We start from the raw sequence: 16,300 nt of genomic DNA, 5'->3' as shown, positions 1-16,300 counted from the left end.
GAGAAAAAGGAGAAAAACAGGGACATAAACAGCTGAGAAAAATGAAACATGAAGTTTTACACACATTTTTCAAACAGAAAACGAGCCGTTCACACGTCTGTCCCGTCTGATGAGCTGCACTTTGAACACAACGAAAGGCCCGATCTGCGGCGACTGATCACTCAAAGGAACTAAACGAGAGCTGCATTCACAAACAAAGGGAAACAATCTTCTCTTCATGTGCTCAGATTTACTTTTATCAGCTGTTTTGCTCAAGGGCACTTGGGCAGCGTGTGTTTAAACCTGCAAGCGGCGTGCTACAGGCTAATGTCTTTCACATGTAGCATTTTAAACATCAAAATGCATCAACGTCGAATTAATTAAGCTTTTTTTTTTTTTTTTTTTTTTTTTTAAACAGGGAAAAATGTTTTAGGGCGGATTTGACCTTTAACTGATGCAGCTGGATCGATGAACGACTCTTCAGCTTCAGGTTTCCTCCAGTTGAGACGACATCTCTCACACACACACACACACACACACACACACACACACACACACACACACACACACACACACACACACACACACACACACACACACACACACACACACACACGCACAGGTGGGTTTCCTGCTACCTGCTGTTTGTGGAGTTTTGCAGCGATGCCTTCATGGGGGTTTGGGAACATGTCTCGGAGCTTTTGGTGCTGTGCAAATCCTAAGATATCAGAAAACACACACACACACACACACACACACACACACACACACACACTAAGGCTAGGTAACACAGATGAACATCAGGTGAGCAGCGTAGGTGGGACTTGATCTGTGAAGAGACATCCTTTACTTCCTTGGTTTGATTGATTTCCTGTTCTAATAGGATGCTGGGGGGGGGCATAATGTGGGCGGGGTTAAGCAATAAGATGTCAGCTGGGGAGAGAGATGCTGTTTGATTGGATGGGATGGATGGAGGCGGGGGGCAGTTTGTTTAAGGCAGACTGTGCAGTTTGAAATGGGAGGGCACGTCACTTTGTTCACTCGTGTTCTCGTCTGATCACCAACCCTCTCACACACACACACACACACACACACACACACACACACACACACACACACACACACACACAGTCTCAGTCGGAGTCGCTGCTGCTGCTGGACGAGTCGGTGGACATGGCCTCCACGTCGTCCTCGTTCTCCTTGTTGTGTCCCGGCGGCTCGAGGCCGAAGTCGTTGCCGTGGTGAGGAGGCAGCATCCCCACGGAGACGTCGGCCGACTGCCAGGGGTACTGAGGGGTGAGGACGTCTGGAACACACGGAGCAGAGACACCTGAGCTGGGACGCCGCATCGTCACGGCAACAAGGCAGTGAAAAGGAAATAATACATCCTGCTGCCGATTTCAAAAGTAACTCCTGAATCTTTGTTTTGGTAATTATGTAACAAAATCAGGCGCTCATTTCTTTTCATTCACATTTCAGCTTTGACAGAAGTTTCTGTGAACTGTGTTTAAGTCGCTGATGACGTCTAGAAAAGAAAACAGTGTGAACTCTGGGTTTGTTGACAGTTTTGACCGTGACTGACCTGGCAACCTCCCAGCAGCCAGTGCGTCACCTGGCAGGTGTCCGTTCACGCCGTTGGTCGGCAGGTTGGCCATGTGACCCAGCATCCCGCTGCGCATCTCCAGGTCGGTGGGGTACGGCCGCCGGGGGTCACCTGATCAGACAAACACATGTTAACGAAGGAGAAGGAAGAAAGTGCATATTGTGTGAGAAGGTCAATGACATAATGCATTTATACATTATGCACATAAAGCAGGTAATGTTTTTACTACTAGGATTAATGCGTTTTTGTTACAAATTTCTAATGCATACATTTTTCTTATTTGTTATTTCTCTTTCATGTATATTTAGATGATCATTATCCTGGCAAACTGACAGGGAGGTGATGACAACTTTTTATTTCTGCCTTTTCTTACAAACCGCAGTTCGACCTCGCAGCATTTCTGCCTTCAGACGGTGAAGCAGAGCTGACCAACATGGTTAAAAAAAAATCATATTATGATTAATTTTATACAAACAGGGACTGCAACAGTTTTGCCAGGAATGTTAATGTTTCCTGACTAATTGTTCATTTCCCATGAAAGAGCTGGTAAAATGATGACGGTGTGTTTGCTCGAGTCTGTTTTATTTACATGTGGAAAATGCAATTTAAAGGCCAGATTCTTATTTCATCCATTTGCCATTTATTTAAAAAAGAAAAAAAACCTGCAGCTCCTGTGATTTGGTTACTGATTAGGTCATAATGTGATTTCAATAATATTTTGATTAATTGATCAGCCCAACAGGGAAAAGGCAGACATGCAAAGGTCCCGTCTACATATTTAGACCAAAATTAGGCCAAAGAGCGCCTCGACCCTCCCGCCCCCTGAGCTACGGTGGCCTGTGAGCAGCATGAAGCAGAGCTGATGGACGTCACCTGGCACCCAGTTGAGGGGAGCGCACACGGCGTTGCTGGCGCTGATCCTGTGAGCGTACTTGATGATTTCCTCTGAGGAGATGCTGCCTGAAAACACAAAGCGCAGGTTATTCACTGAGGCAGAAACCTGAGCAACAATATAATAATAACAATAACAATAATAATAATCTTTATTTATAGGCCACCAGGGCTACGCAACATGGACTAAAATGTCATACCTCAATATTTATGCCAAATATCTGGGTAGTGATACAATACGACTGTGGGTTTGCACTTATTTGACATTTTATTTGACAAAAAAACAAAAAAAACAGCATAATAATAACACCGACTGGATGTAGAAAATGCAGTGACTTCAGAAAATATTTTTTTGATCAGAACAGACCAATCAGTGTCTCAGGCTAACCCTAACCCTAAAATTGATATCGTCCATATTGTTGCCTTTTGAGATATTAAAATCACACATGTTCACATAAAGACAACATGATGATGATATGATGTTCATATCCCTATTAGGCACTTTTTTAAAAACACTAAGTGCTTCAAACAAGGTGACAAGTGCAGAAAAAAAATGTAAAAAAGCAAAAATAAAAGCAGAAAGTTAAGGCCCAAAAAGCAGTGTCATGCTAATGGAGGGGGGAAAAAAAGACAAGGGCACTTACAGTTCTAAAATATAAATAACAAAAAATCTGAAATTCAACAGTAAATAAAGGTAAAAATCTCCAGGTGTGCAGAGTTCACCTCATTCTGCAGATTCAGAGCTCAAACTCACCTTTCCTGGCTTTGTCGATGGACTTGAGCTTCTCCTTGGCCTGATACACAGCAGTGGCCTGAAACACACACACACACACACACACACACACACACACACACACACACACACACACACACACTGTGTTAGCACAGGACGTCTGACAGGAAATCTGTGGATCCATAGTTCAGCTGCTCGTCGTCGCACAAAACTCTCCATAAAGTCATATTATCATATTATATTGATTCTTTGGACATTCATTCAATATTTGTCTTAAAGTCGATATGGTTCAGCCACGCTTCAGTGTAGAAACTGGGAGCACTGGGCCTTTCAGACGGGAGTTAGACAACAGGTCGTGACTGTGACCAATAAAGTTTTAGTTTTTTAGATTTTGGAAAACTTTTGTCAGTCAAAACCACCAAGAACATGTTTCCATTTTTCACCGGGAAGATCTGGAGCTCAGACATGAAACACGATTCTACATTCAGACTTTGCTGTCGATTTCATGAATCGCAGTGTGACGTAAGAAGGCTGTCCCTGAAACTCCCAAACATGGAATCCTGATCTGATCCGATCTGGATCAATAAACCTAATACGAAACAGCAAAAAAAAAAAAAAAGAGTGAAAAAAAGAAAACTCAGCAGCGCGAGACGCTCCTCTGGTTCCTCCTGGACGTTAAAAGCCGTCAGACAGGAGGAGGAGGAGCTGAGTTTGTCCCGTGGGAATCTGTCCACCTGCCCCCCCCCCCACCCCCACCCCCACCTGCCCCCCCCAGCCGGCTGCCACATTTATTTTTAACTTCAGCAAACAGTCATATCTTGAAAAAAAAAAAAAAAAACAGGTGCGATGTGGGATTTTGGAAAAAAACTCTCTACGTTCAGACGGGGATCTGACAGCGTGGCTGACTGCGTCCTGTCTGTCCCATTAGAGGTAATAATCAGATTTGAACTGATCAGAGCTGATAATTAAACGCTTCACTCCTCCCCTCCGTCTGAGCTCCGTCACTTCTCCTCCAGCTTCTTCTTTCTTTGCTCTCTGGAGTTTTGCGGGAGTTTCTTCTTGCTGCCACGAGGCTTCAGGTGGTTTTCGTTTCTATAATCTCTGAGCCTGTAAATCCCTTTGAGACTGTACCTGGGATTATAAAGTGCTCTTAATAATCTGGGACACAAACTGTGAGAGTCAGGACAGGAAGCCGCAGTGGCCGTCTGAAGTCAAAACACTTCATCATGGGATTATTCTGCTGGATTAATATCTACTCATCGTCTCCTGTAGATCTGTGATTTAATCTCATAGCGACACCATGAGGTGAAAACACGTCACTGCAGACTCTCATGTCACAGAGGCTTTTAGATACAGTAGATAGATAGATAGATAGATATACTTTATTGATCCCAACCAGGGAAATTCTGGGAAGGACAGGCTGGCTTTTAGTTTTGTTTAGTTTTGTATGATTCCCACCATTTTATTTATCATCATCCGCTTTCAGTTGGTGGCCATGCAGCAGTCAGGCAAATATGATTTCTAGAATGGAAAACAACTTCCAAGTGATAATTCTAATAATAATATTAATAATAATCATTATTATTTTTCATTTCTATTTCACTTTTAAACAAAGTCACAACTAGGGCTGTCCCGATTAACTGACTTAATCGATTACGTCGATTGCGCAATTTACACAAACAGCGTGCAGCAGACGCTGACGTTCATGAACAGAAGTGGGGAAACATGGCAGAGGCTGCAGGTCTGAGCCTTTCAGACGGAGCAGAGGGCAGCAGAGGCACCAAACAGCCAGAGAGACGGTCAGAGACGTCCAGAGTGTGCAGATCTTTTAAAGAGAGGCCAGATGACTTGGCCGTCTGCAGCCTTTGCAAAGCGGAGACGGCGTCCCTCAGCAGCACCACGGAGACGAGCGAGCAGCTGGAGCGGGACGTCCCGGTGCTGCTGGAGGACGACACGAAGCAAACAGCTGCACAATCCTACTAACGAATTACCAACTAACGTGAATTTACAGCAGCATGAAGGAGTTAAAGCAACACCAGGTCACTTTGACCACGCCCCGCTGCTTTGAGAAACCAAACTTAATGATGCACGTTAACACGTCGCACATAACAACAACAACAACAAAACGCTAGATTACTTGAAAAATTAATCGTTTGACTAATCGACTAATCGTAAAAAATAGTTGAAAGATTAATCGGGAGAAAAATAATAGTTTAGGCCAGCCCTAGTCACAACGCTTCACAGTCAAGAAAAAAACGAATAAAAGCTCTGATCATAAAGTGAAACCGAGGAGAGTCTGCCGCCCCTTGTCTGTTTTAATGTGCTTTGTTTTTTATTTGGTGACCCACCAGGATGTGCTCGGCCTCCTTCAGCTGTTTCTGCAGCTGCTGGATGTCGCTGTCTCTCTTCTCCACCTCCTTCTCCAGCAGCTGCATCTCCTGGTGCACCTTCCCCTGCTGCTGGGCCACCTCCATCAGGTCCTGGAAGTCCCGGTCCCTCTGCACCAGCAGCTCCAGCACCTGGCACACACACACACACACACACACAGAACATCCAGTTTTTGTGCTGCTGAATGGTTTTAACCACAGAAGAACACACACTCAGTTTCTTATTTATTTATAGTTGTGATATTTTTGTAGGATTAATGCACTTTTTTCACACATATTTCTAGCGCACATATTTTTTTTGTTTCCTATACTATCCATATACTATCCATCACCCAGCACCTTAACTGTGTATTTATTATTTATTATCTGTATATTACAGCCTAAGTTAATATTCACTCACACTGTTTTTCAGACTGGAGGGGAAGTGGATTCCTTAAGAGGCTGAATCAAGGCGGTTAGTTCCTTGTCCCAGTCCCGGGCGTCAGGTTCTGCCACTTGGTTCTTAGTCTCCTGGTTTCATACTAACTCTCCTTATCTATACAATCTATACAATCATGCATATACTTCAGCGCCATCTGTATATTGTCATGCTCATTCCATATGTATATTTTCACATCTCGTATCTCCTTTCCTTAGGTTAGCCCTTATTGTATTTTTTGAGTCTTTAGTCTTTATAGTCTCTATTGTATATTTTTAGCCTCTATTCTTTTTTTAGTTAACTTTATTGCATGTTTCTACTGTTGCTGCTGGAACACCAGAATTTCCCTGGTTGGGATCAATAAAGTATATCTATCTATCTATCTATCTATCTATCTATCTATCTATCTATCTATCTATCTATCTATCTAGTTCCTCTGAAGAGACCTGATCGACCTGATTCCCCCTCAGGGATCAATCAGGTTTCTCTGATTCTGATTAAAAACACTGAACACCGTCTGGACTCACACACAGGCTCAGCTGTTATTTTTTTATTTTTACAGACTTAACGACTCATCAGTTAATTGAAAAGGTAATCAGGTGATCAATAGATTCTGAAAAATGATGATGGGAATAACAGTCTGTGTAACCCTGACGCCAAAACAACAACAACCTTTATGAGGAAAACTGCACTCCTCCAGCTGTGTGAGTGTGTGTGTGTGTGTGTATTGTTGTTGCTCTCAGTGAGAGTGTGTATGAGTGTGTGTGTGTGTGTGCTCACCTGTGTGTGTGTGTGTGTGTGTGAGTGCTCACCTGTGTGTGTGTGTGCGCTCACCTGTGTGTGTGTGTGTGTGTGTGTGTGTGTGTGCTCACCTGTGTGTGTGTGTGTGTGTGAGTGCTCACCTGTGTGTGTGTGTGTGTGTGCTCACCTGTGTGTGTGTGTGTGTGCTCACCTGTGTGTGTGTGTGTGCTCACCTGTGTGTGTGTGTGTGTGTGCGCTCACCTGTGTGTCCTCTCCCGGCTGCGGTAGTTTCTGTCCTCGGGACAGAGCCAGCATCTCGATCAGCTCCCTGCCACACACACACACACACACACACACACACACACACACACACACACACACACACACACACACACACACACACACACACACACACGTTACTGATTATTGGTTATCGATCAGCCGGATGCTGTGTGTGAATGAATGAGGAGGAGGGGGGCGAGCGGCGGGCTGCTGTGATTGGCTCAGCGGCGCCTTGTTTACACAAACCAACAACAACAAAACCCTGAACAACAACAACAACAACAACACCAACAACAGCGACAGTGTGTTTACCGGGCCAGGACCTCCAGGTTGTCCAGCGCGCACAGCAGCCGCTCCTTGGTCGACTTCTCCGCCACCGCCATGCTGCACACCGCCACTGCGCAGGTCCGGAAGCGACGCAGCAGCCGAAGACGAGGAAATGCCCTCAAACGACTAACAGCTAACTGGCTAAGTGGCTAGCGACGCCTGCTGGCGAGGAGCCGCTAGCGCAAAACAAAAACAAACTGGCCTTTTTTTCTTTCTTTTCTTTCTTTTTTTTTTTCTTTTTTTTTTTTTTTTTTTTTTTACCAAAATATATAAACTAATGGAACAACACGATTCTTTTTAATCTTTATTGGAAAACGTTCAAATATACAAATATTGCAGATATATGCTACACATAACGGTGTGCAAAAAAACAGTATGAATATGAATATGAGTATGAATTTTAAAAAAATACATAAAAATTATAAGATAAAAACATAACATCAGGAAAACTAGACTACATTAACATAAAATCATGAGAGAGGGAAAAAAAGGAAAAAACACAGTTTGACAACTTTATTCATTTATTTATTTCTCTATGTTTCTAAGTTTGATAAGCCTTTAGATATTCTTTAAATTCAATAAAAAAAAAAAAAAAAGGTGTATGAGCTTTGTTATTCTGTATTGATGTGTATGAAATGCACCATTTAGAACAAATACATTAAAAAAGTGAAAAGTTAAAGTTAACCTGTTTGGCACGGCTGACCAAGAAAAAAAAAAAATCAGATTGTTACATAAACAGCTCAGGATTTTTTCTCAGGTTAATTTATTGTGCTGATGATTAATCCATGCACAAACTGCCTTCCTTTTTCCAGCTGTCGGCGGTTTAAAAACCTTCATCTGAATCTCTAAACTCAGATTAGGGTGGATTATCAAGAGCCTAATTCACATATAAATAATAGAAGAGCAGCAGAAAAATGACAAAAGCAGAGAAACATCGCGACTTCAGAGCCGAGACAGCAGCTCGGTCATGTTAGCATTGTTGCTGTTGTTGTTGTTGTTGTTGTTGTTGTTGTTGTTGCTGCTGCTGTTGTTATTGTTGTTGTTTTGAAAGCAGGCACAGGAGGGTGGGGTCGCTGTTGGCTGGGCTGTGTGAGTGTTGTGTTGTGTGTGGGCTTTTTTTTTTTTTTTTTTAATCTGATTATTGATCATTAATTTATAATGATTAATAATGATTAATAATAATGATTTATATGTCTCTTCTCTTTGTTTCTTTTTTGTCTCTTTTATTTATTTATTTATTTATTTATTTATTGGTCATAAAATGAAAAGATTTAAGCAGCTCGTAGCGTCTTTGTTTGGTACAACTGACTCTTCTGTCTCTGTTCCAGCCAATAAACTTTTCAAAAATTATATCAGGACCGAGCAAGCGGCTGTTATACCGCCACCTGCAGGTCATTAAAGGGCATAAACTGAGACAAGAAGGAGAGTGAAGGTGAATGAAACCCATTTTAGAACAAGTTATTATTTGTTAATGCAACATCTTACTTTGCTCCAAATGAGCAGTTTTTTATATGTGTGACTCAGTTTTTTCCACTGATAAAACTTTAATGGGATCATGTTTAGATGTTAAAAAAAAGAAAAGAAAAAGAAAAGCAAAAGGCAGGAGAGCGTCAGAGCCTCTCTCTCTCTTTGTGTCGCTGCTGGGAAGAAAAAACAAACAAACAAACAAACACAAATCAGGCGCTGAATTTGTTTTTCGACTTTACTGGAAAAATGATTTTAGATTAGTTTTTCCTGTGTGAAGGCACAGGCACTGCAGCGCCACCTGCTGCATAACAGTCAGATAATGAGCCAGTGTGTTACTGCACATGAGCCCGGTGGTGTGCACGGACCGGACTGCACGTCATGTCTGCACTTTTTTAAACAGTTAAAACAATACAATTTTTTCATTCACATGCAAAAATGGAACAGCCCCATTTTTTCTTTTTTTACATTCATAATGAAGTTTGTGTTATTGCACATGTGCCTGGTGGTGTGCATGGACCATGTTGCACATGTGATGCCCAAAGTTCACACAGTTCAAAAATAACGTCTGAGATTACACACCATTTTTTTAATATTTCATTCACAGACAACAAAAAAGAAATAAATGTTGTATCAGTAATGAGTTTTGTGTTATTGCACATGTGCCCGGTGCTTTGCGTGGGCCGTGTTGCACATGTGATGCCCACAGTTCCTCTGATCAGTGAAGGCAGCCTCACCTGAACCCTCTGAAACACACGAGGCCTGCAGGGCAGCGGCAAATCTGTGAAACCTTCAGAGTGAAGCATCTCGGGCCTCAGGCCGGCAGCATGTGTGTGTGTGTGTGTGTGTGTCATCTGCCACCTGTCGGCTCGGTAACCAGAGCTCGGTCTCCCCTGAGGCGTAAAGACTCCAGACGGGTTTTAAAAGCTGCAGGATTTTGTTGTTTTCTCCCAGCCGGGGATCGAGTTCCTGCTGCCAGATTTCAGCCATCACACCCCGAGCTGCCATGCAAGGCAGCCACAGGGTGTGTGTGTGTGTGTGTGTGTGTGTGTGTGTGTGTGTGTGTGTGTGTGTGTGTGCAGTTATTCATAGCATGCTGTATGTTTCTATATCTGAGAAAGACTGACATAAACATCATGGATGCTCCATGCGCCTGATGTTCATAAAGTGTCTATAACTTTATTTATACAGCAGCTTTCACACAAACATGCAGCTCAAATAGCAGGATGACAACACAGAGAACAAATACAAACAAAAACATGTAAACTAAAAACAATAAAACAGTTAAACCAATAAAAATGTTAAAATTAAATAAATAAGTCAGTAAAGTAAAACAAACACATGAGGATGAAGATGATACAAAAACTGATGATTCAAACTTGAAAAAACTTCAACATTACTGCAGTCGGGAAAAGAAAAAGGGGGATTTCACCCAAAATGTTGGAGCATTCCCTCATGGTTTAGAAAACAAGTGGCAGAACTTTTACATCAAGAGGTGCAGGCAGCAGTGATCCATCCTCATTAAACACATTTTAGGTAATCCCGTAGACAGTGGATTACAATAATCTGAACGGCTGGTAATAAAAGCAAGGATTTGAGTATCTTTCCAAGTTAAAAAAAAAAAAAAAAAAAAAAAAAGCTCTGATATTGTTGATATTTCAGAGATGACAAAAGGAGGAGATTTTAATGGCTTTGTTTAAATGACAATTCAAATTTAAATCACTCAGTCCAATTAAAATAATTAATTAAAAGTTTTTTTCCACATTCAGTTTTCAACATTTTTTTTAACCCTCCATCCACTGATGACAGGCGACACATGCACATGGTCTTGAAAAATGACAAGTTATCTAGAATATAAATTATGGGCTTTTAGAGAAGAAGTGATGTTTCCTTTTTCGATGAATTGGGAAAAAAGAAAACATGACTCCTGGCTTTCAGGGGTGAAGATGAAGCAGCACCATAAAACTTTTATTAAAATTACCCTAACAGGCCTTTCAGTCTCCTCCTGAGGGAATTTGCTGATGGTAAAATTCAGCGGTTATCTATGAAATTACAATACAAATGAATAAAAATGCTGTCAGACCACTCAGGAACGACCTCCGCCTTTATCCACAGTCATGAAATTCAGTTTATTAATCTCTGTTCCACTTTATATGATGCAAGAAAGGCAGAACGGCTCCGTCACTGCTCTCCAATTCTGTATTTAATATGTTGTTTACTCTGCAACAGCTGCTTAACACTATTTACTCGTTATAATTAAACAGGCGTGTTGCTGCATGCCGTGTTTGTGTGATACTGAGTCATCATGTGTATCTGACTGACGACAGCACATGTTCAAAATAAATTAATATGAATTGTAAAACCGAACGAGCGGCGCTAAACTGAGCAGATATAAGTTTACATGTGAAGCTGAAGGACTCAGATCATCATCATCATCATCATCAGGACGCCGCCGGGCATGTAATCCTCATCCACGTTAGCAGTTTCTCAATGTGCCGTCACCATGAGAGAGAGAGAGAGAGAGAGAGAGAGAGAGAGAGAGAGAGAGAGAGAGAGAGAGAGAGAGAGAGAGAGCAGCCAATAATAAGTAAATGAAGCCCAATAATCTTGACTTCGATATCTTTGTGTGATCTACTTTTGTTTATGTCTGTGTCTTAGTTTAATTTTGTTTTTGCTTTGGCTGTGTTTTTTTATTTTTATGAGGTTTGAGTTATTGCGCATGTGCCCTGTGGCATGCATGGACCGTGTTGCACATGTGATGTCTACACTTTTTTAAACACAGTTAAAAACAATAAATCTGAGATTAGACACCAATTCTTTTAATTTTGCCTGCAATTTTTTCATTCACAAGCAAAAATGCAACAAAAAACTTCACAATTTCAAATGTATGCATCCATAACCAGATTTGTTGTTGTTGCACATGTGCCCAGTGGTGTGCATGGGCTGTGTTGCACATGTGATGCACCCAGTTTCTGTGTGATCTACTTTTGTTTATGTCTGTGTCTTAGTTTATCTTTGTTTTTGCTTTGGCTGCATTTTTTTTTTATTTTTATTTAGAATAGGAGGCCTTCCAGGCTTAACCAGCAGGGGGGGCTCTGGAACTGGCTGAGTGGAACTGGCAGGCCAAAAGGGCTGCAGCGACGGAGGTCATGGGAGCAAAAGTTCGGGGAGGCCATGGAGAAGGACTTTGGGTTGGCCTCGACTCAGGCGGGGCAGGCAGGGCCTCATCCAGGCTTCACTCAGCAGGGACGGGGAGGTTCAGACCTCCACTGAGGACAAGGTCGGACGGTGGAAGGAGCACTTTGAGGAGTTCTTGATTCCAACTGTCATGACCTCCATGGAGGAGGCAGGGCCCGAGGGTTTGGGGAGGCTTGGTCTCTCTCCCTGGCAGATCTCGCTGAGGTGGTTGGGAAACTCTGAACGTTGTTGGACTGTCATGGCTCACACGTCTCTTCAATGCTGCATGGAGGTCAGGGACAGCGCCCAGGGAGGCAGATGGGGATGTACTGGAGAGTGTACTCCAGTAATGGAGATATCACACTGCTCAGCCTCCCTGGGTAAGCCACTCCAGGTTGCTGGAAAAGAGACTCCAGTCAATTGTCAAACCTCAGATTCATGAGGAGAAATGCAGATTCCATCCTGGCCACGGAACTGCGGACCAGCTCTTCACTCTTGCACGGTGACTGGAGGGATCATGGGAGTTTGACAATCCAGTCTACATGTGCTTTGTGGATATGGAGAAGACTTACAACCATGTCCCCTTTGGGGTCCTATGGGGGGTGCTGCAGGAGTATGGGGTACTGGGTGTGCTGCTGCAGGCCATCCAGTCCCTGTAAAACCACATTGAGAGCTGAATCTGCATTCTGGGCACTAAGTCAGGCTTGTTCCCGTTGGGTGTTGGACTCTACCAGGCCTGCTCCTTGTCGCCAGTCCTGTTTGTGATCTTCATAGACAGGGTTTTCAGGTGCAGTTGGGGTGTGGAGGGTGTCCAGTTTGGTGACCAGGTATGCGGTTGCTGTACTGAACTGTTGTGGTGAAGAAGGAGCTGAGCCAGAAGGCGAGGCTCTCGATTTATCAGTTGTTCTTTGTTCCAACCCTCAGCTACGGTCATGAGCTCTGGGTAGTGACCGAAAGAGATCATGGTTGCAAGCAGCAGAAATGAGTTTCCTCTGCAGGGTGGCCAGGTGCACCGTTATGGATAGGGAGAGGAGCTCAGAGTAGAGCCGCTGCTCCTTCGTATTGAAAGGATCCAGCTGAGGTGGTTCGGCCATCTGGTCAGGATGCCTCCTGGTTGTCTCCTGGTGGAGATGTCAAACTGGGAAGGCTGGCCTGGGAACGCCTTGCAATCCAGGAGGAGAAGGAGGAGCTGGTCCAAACTGCTCTGTCAGGCAGGTTTCAAGGGGAAAGCATTTTGTCATGGATTACATTTATTTGTCTGAAGACCGGGCTAGGAGGAAGGTGGGGTGGTGGATGGGTCAAACAACGGACATTCACCCTGACATTTTTTGCAAACATTATATTATGCTACGTTATGTTACGTTACATTATGGAACGATGCATTATGGTATGTTACATAATGGTAACTAAACATTCAGAAACCACACAGCTGATAATTGGCTGTGGAAAGCAAAACGTTTCTCCGCTTAGGGACTATTTTCCCTGGCGGAGGAGGAGGAGGAGGAGGAGGGAGCGTTTCAGTGTGAAAAAGTCCTGAAAAGCCAACAGTGCTGCTGCTTTTAGGAAAACTCATGTGGAGGACTTATTGGGCTGATGGAAAACTGGAGTGAAGAAAGTGTGAAGGCTCTGAAAGTTCATGTTCATATCGTAGTGGAATGAATGGAGGAAAGGGAGGAGGAGTGATGTGGCAGCTCTGAAAGCCCACTGCTCGCTCTGGGAGGAGAGCAGAGGAACGTTCTGGAGAGAAAACACTAATTATGTAATATCTGCATTACTGTAGCCAGCTAGCTTGCAAAAGTAAAGCACAATATCAAGGTTATGCTTTATATTTGAACAAAATTGGAACTAAGACAATTATGAATACAAACTAAACAAAAACTTTGCTAAAATGAGGATTTGCTTGGATGCTTGAGACTAAAACACGTTAACTGAAATGCTTATAATTCAGTGACAACTTTTGACCACTGATCTGTAAAAAACAAACAAACAAACAATAATAAAAAAAAAAACCTCAAAAACTGCAGTAAAAGACGTGTAAAAACAAGTGTTGCAGAGTCAGTAGGGTCAGCTCAGGGTGAAACAGAAAACAAGCCAGCAAAACAAGGAAAGACAGTGTGTGACAAATGCAGGGAAAAAGATTTTAAGTGTGTGTGTGTGTGTGTGTGTGTGTGTGTGTGTGTGTGTGTGAAGCCGCAGACACCCTGAGCAGATTCATGGGAGCTTCGATGATGCAAACGGAGCCGAGCGGAAACTTTGAGCCACTCACATGCACACACTTATCACTCTATAAATGTTGAGGCTGTGTGTGTGTATGTGTGTGTGTGTGTGTGTGTGTGTGTGTGTGTGTGTGTGTGTGTGTGTGTGTTTTATTTAGCTGGAGGCTGAATCGCCACATAAAACATCATCATCATCCTCATCATCGCTGCTGATTTAATTCTGGAGGAGATTCCTCACCTTCACAGCCTGTTCCTGTTTTATCCTCTGTAAAGCTGCCCTGCTGGCACCAGCAGCAGCAGACAGACGTTATGAATGAGTGTGTTCGTGTGTGTGTGTGTGTGTGTGAGAGAGAGAGAGTGTGTGTGCTGACAGCTTTATGAAGGAGTGGATGGCGTCTTCCATCTGAGAAATAAAATAAGCTCCTGATGTCTTAAATAAACTCCAGTGAGGCTTCGTTTTAATGGTTAAGCAGCATCATGTCGTCATCAGGCTCTGATTTCTGAGGGTCGATTTATTTGTTTTTTTATATTTAGTTTGTCATATATATATATATACACGTATATATATATACGTATATATACGTATATATATATACGTATACATATATATATACACGTGTATATATATATATACACGTGTATATATATATATATATATATATATATATATACAAGGATACAAGGAAGTTTATTTGTCATTATACAACAGGTTGAATAATGAAATTAAAGTGTGGTTCCCTCTTGATTGATTAATTGATTGTATAGAAAATAAAATTATTAAACATGGAGGAGTGCAGATGGTGCGTTCAGTCTCACAGCCTGAGGGAAGAAGCTGCTCTGTAGTCTGGTGGTACGGCAGCGAATACTTCTGTATCTTTTGCCTGACGGCAGCAGGTGAACAGGCTGTGGCTGGGGTGGGTGTTGTATATATATATATATGTATATGTTTCCCAAAACAGTCAGTTTTCTTGAATAATGTTTTCAGAAACTTCAGGTTTGGTTGTGTTGGTTCCAGGATCCTGTTTTTGGTTGAGGGAATGTTTTCACAGATTAAATCAGATTTCTGTCAACTCATCAGACTCCAAACATTTCGTTCTGTACAGTGTCTGTGTCTGTGTTCATAATCTGATAATCTGTGTCAGTACGCTCCCTCTGATCTCCCCCTCTGTGTTGTGATCTCTCTCGGCTTCGTTAGTTTTCATCCGGCTTCAGTCTGATCAGTTGCTGCCGCCTCTCCTGGCAGCTCAACGTGCTGCTGGACGTTTCCAGGTGATGCTGCTGTAGATCCTGCAGGCCTCAGCAGTCTGGAAACCTGCACATTTTACCTGCACGTTTCTCTCTTTCCGATCAAACTGGATCCACTGGATTCTGCTGCTACTTTCCAACCCAAACCCTTTATTGTGCCAACAAAAAGCGAACGCTGCAGCGCATTAAACACGCAGCCGGACGTCCTGCGAGAGGCTAGGACCACCAGAATAACTCCAGCTGCTGCCGACAAACGTATGAAGAGGAGAGTCGCTACAAAACTACAAAAAAAAAAAAATCTTTTTCATATGCAAACACTGATGTCATGAATGACTTTGAAGGAATCCGTCATGCTGCATCTTTTTTTGTTCTTTCTTTTTTCAGGCTGCGCTCACATGCCTCTCATGAGCTAATTAAAAAAAACACACAGGGAAATGACAACAAGCAAATTAGCAAGAAATTAATTAGAAAAAGAACAAAAGCTCCCTCCGCCAGGGAAAATAGTCCCTAAGCGGGGAATTGTTTTGCTTTCCACAGCCAATCATCAGCTGTGTGGTTTCTGAGTGTTGATGAAGCAGAACATTATGAGGCGGCTGCTTCAACCACAAACTCACATTGTGACTCTGAGCTGTGAAACCTGGAGCTCCTGCAGGATTTGATAAAAGGTTTGTCAGTTTTTCCGTCCAGCTTGAAGGATTTTTTTTTGTCATTAAAACATGAAAACCAACTGAAGCCTCACACACGTCGACCTGCTGATGAAAACCCACTTGTGTGTGTGTGTGTGTGTGTGTGTGTGTGTGTGCAGAGTCAGGAGCCACTCAACACACTCTGAGCGTC

The 16,300-nt window shown here is 42.8% G+C and overlaps 1 protein-coding gene across 1 annotated transcript; it reads right to left on the bottom strand.

Moving 5' to 3' along the window:
* Window positions 1-296: 296 nt before the first annotated feature.
* Window positions 297-7,450, bottom strand: med4 (mediator complex subunit 4). Its single transcript, XM_030081508.1, has 7 exons — window positions 7,347-7,450; window positions 7,014-7,080; window positions 5,555-5,725; window positions 3,228-3,285; window positions 2,456-2,542; window positions 1,562-1,693; window positions 297-1,285 (listed from the first exon to the last, which is right to left on the bottom strand). The coding sequence occupies exons 1-7, from the start codon at window positions 7,415-7,417 to the stop codon at window positions 1,113-1,115; spliced, it is 759 nt and encodes a 252-aa protein (XP_029937368.1). The 5' UTR covers window positions 7,418-7,450; the 3' UTR covers window positions 297-1,112.
* Window positions 7,451-16,300: the final 8,850 nt, after the last annotated feature.

The sequence above is a fragment of the Myripristis murdjan genome, chromosome 21 (genome assembly GCF_902150065.1).
Source record: "Myripristis murdjan chromosome 21, fMyrMur1.1, whole genome shotgun sequence".
NCBI lineage: Eukaryota > Metazoa > Chordata > Actinopteri > Holocentriformes > Holocentridae > Myripristis > Myripristis murdjan.
Note: the sequence above shows the minus strand (reverse complement) of the source record. Positions and strands in the feature narration are given on the sequence as shown.

Excerpts from the sequence above, each read along its gene's own strand:
- med4 (XM_030081508.1), bottom strand. The coding sequence starts at position 7,417 with ATGGCGGTGGCGGAGAAGTCGACCAAGGAGCGGCTGCTGTGCGCGCTG. Across the intron at positions 7,081-7,346 it reads AACCTGGAGGTCCTGGCCCG|GGAGCTGATCGAGATGCTGG; the intron begins GTAAACACACTG and ends TGTGTGTGGCAG. Across the intron at positions 5,726-7,013 it reads AGCCGGGAGAGGACACACAG|GTGCTGGAGCTGCTGGTGCA; the intron begins GTGAGCGCACAC and ends TGTGTGTGCCAG.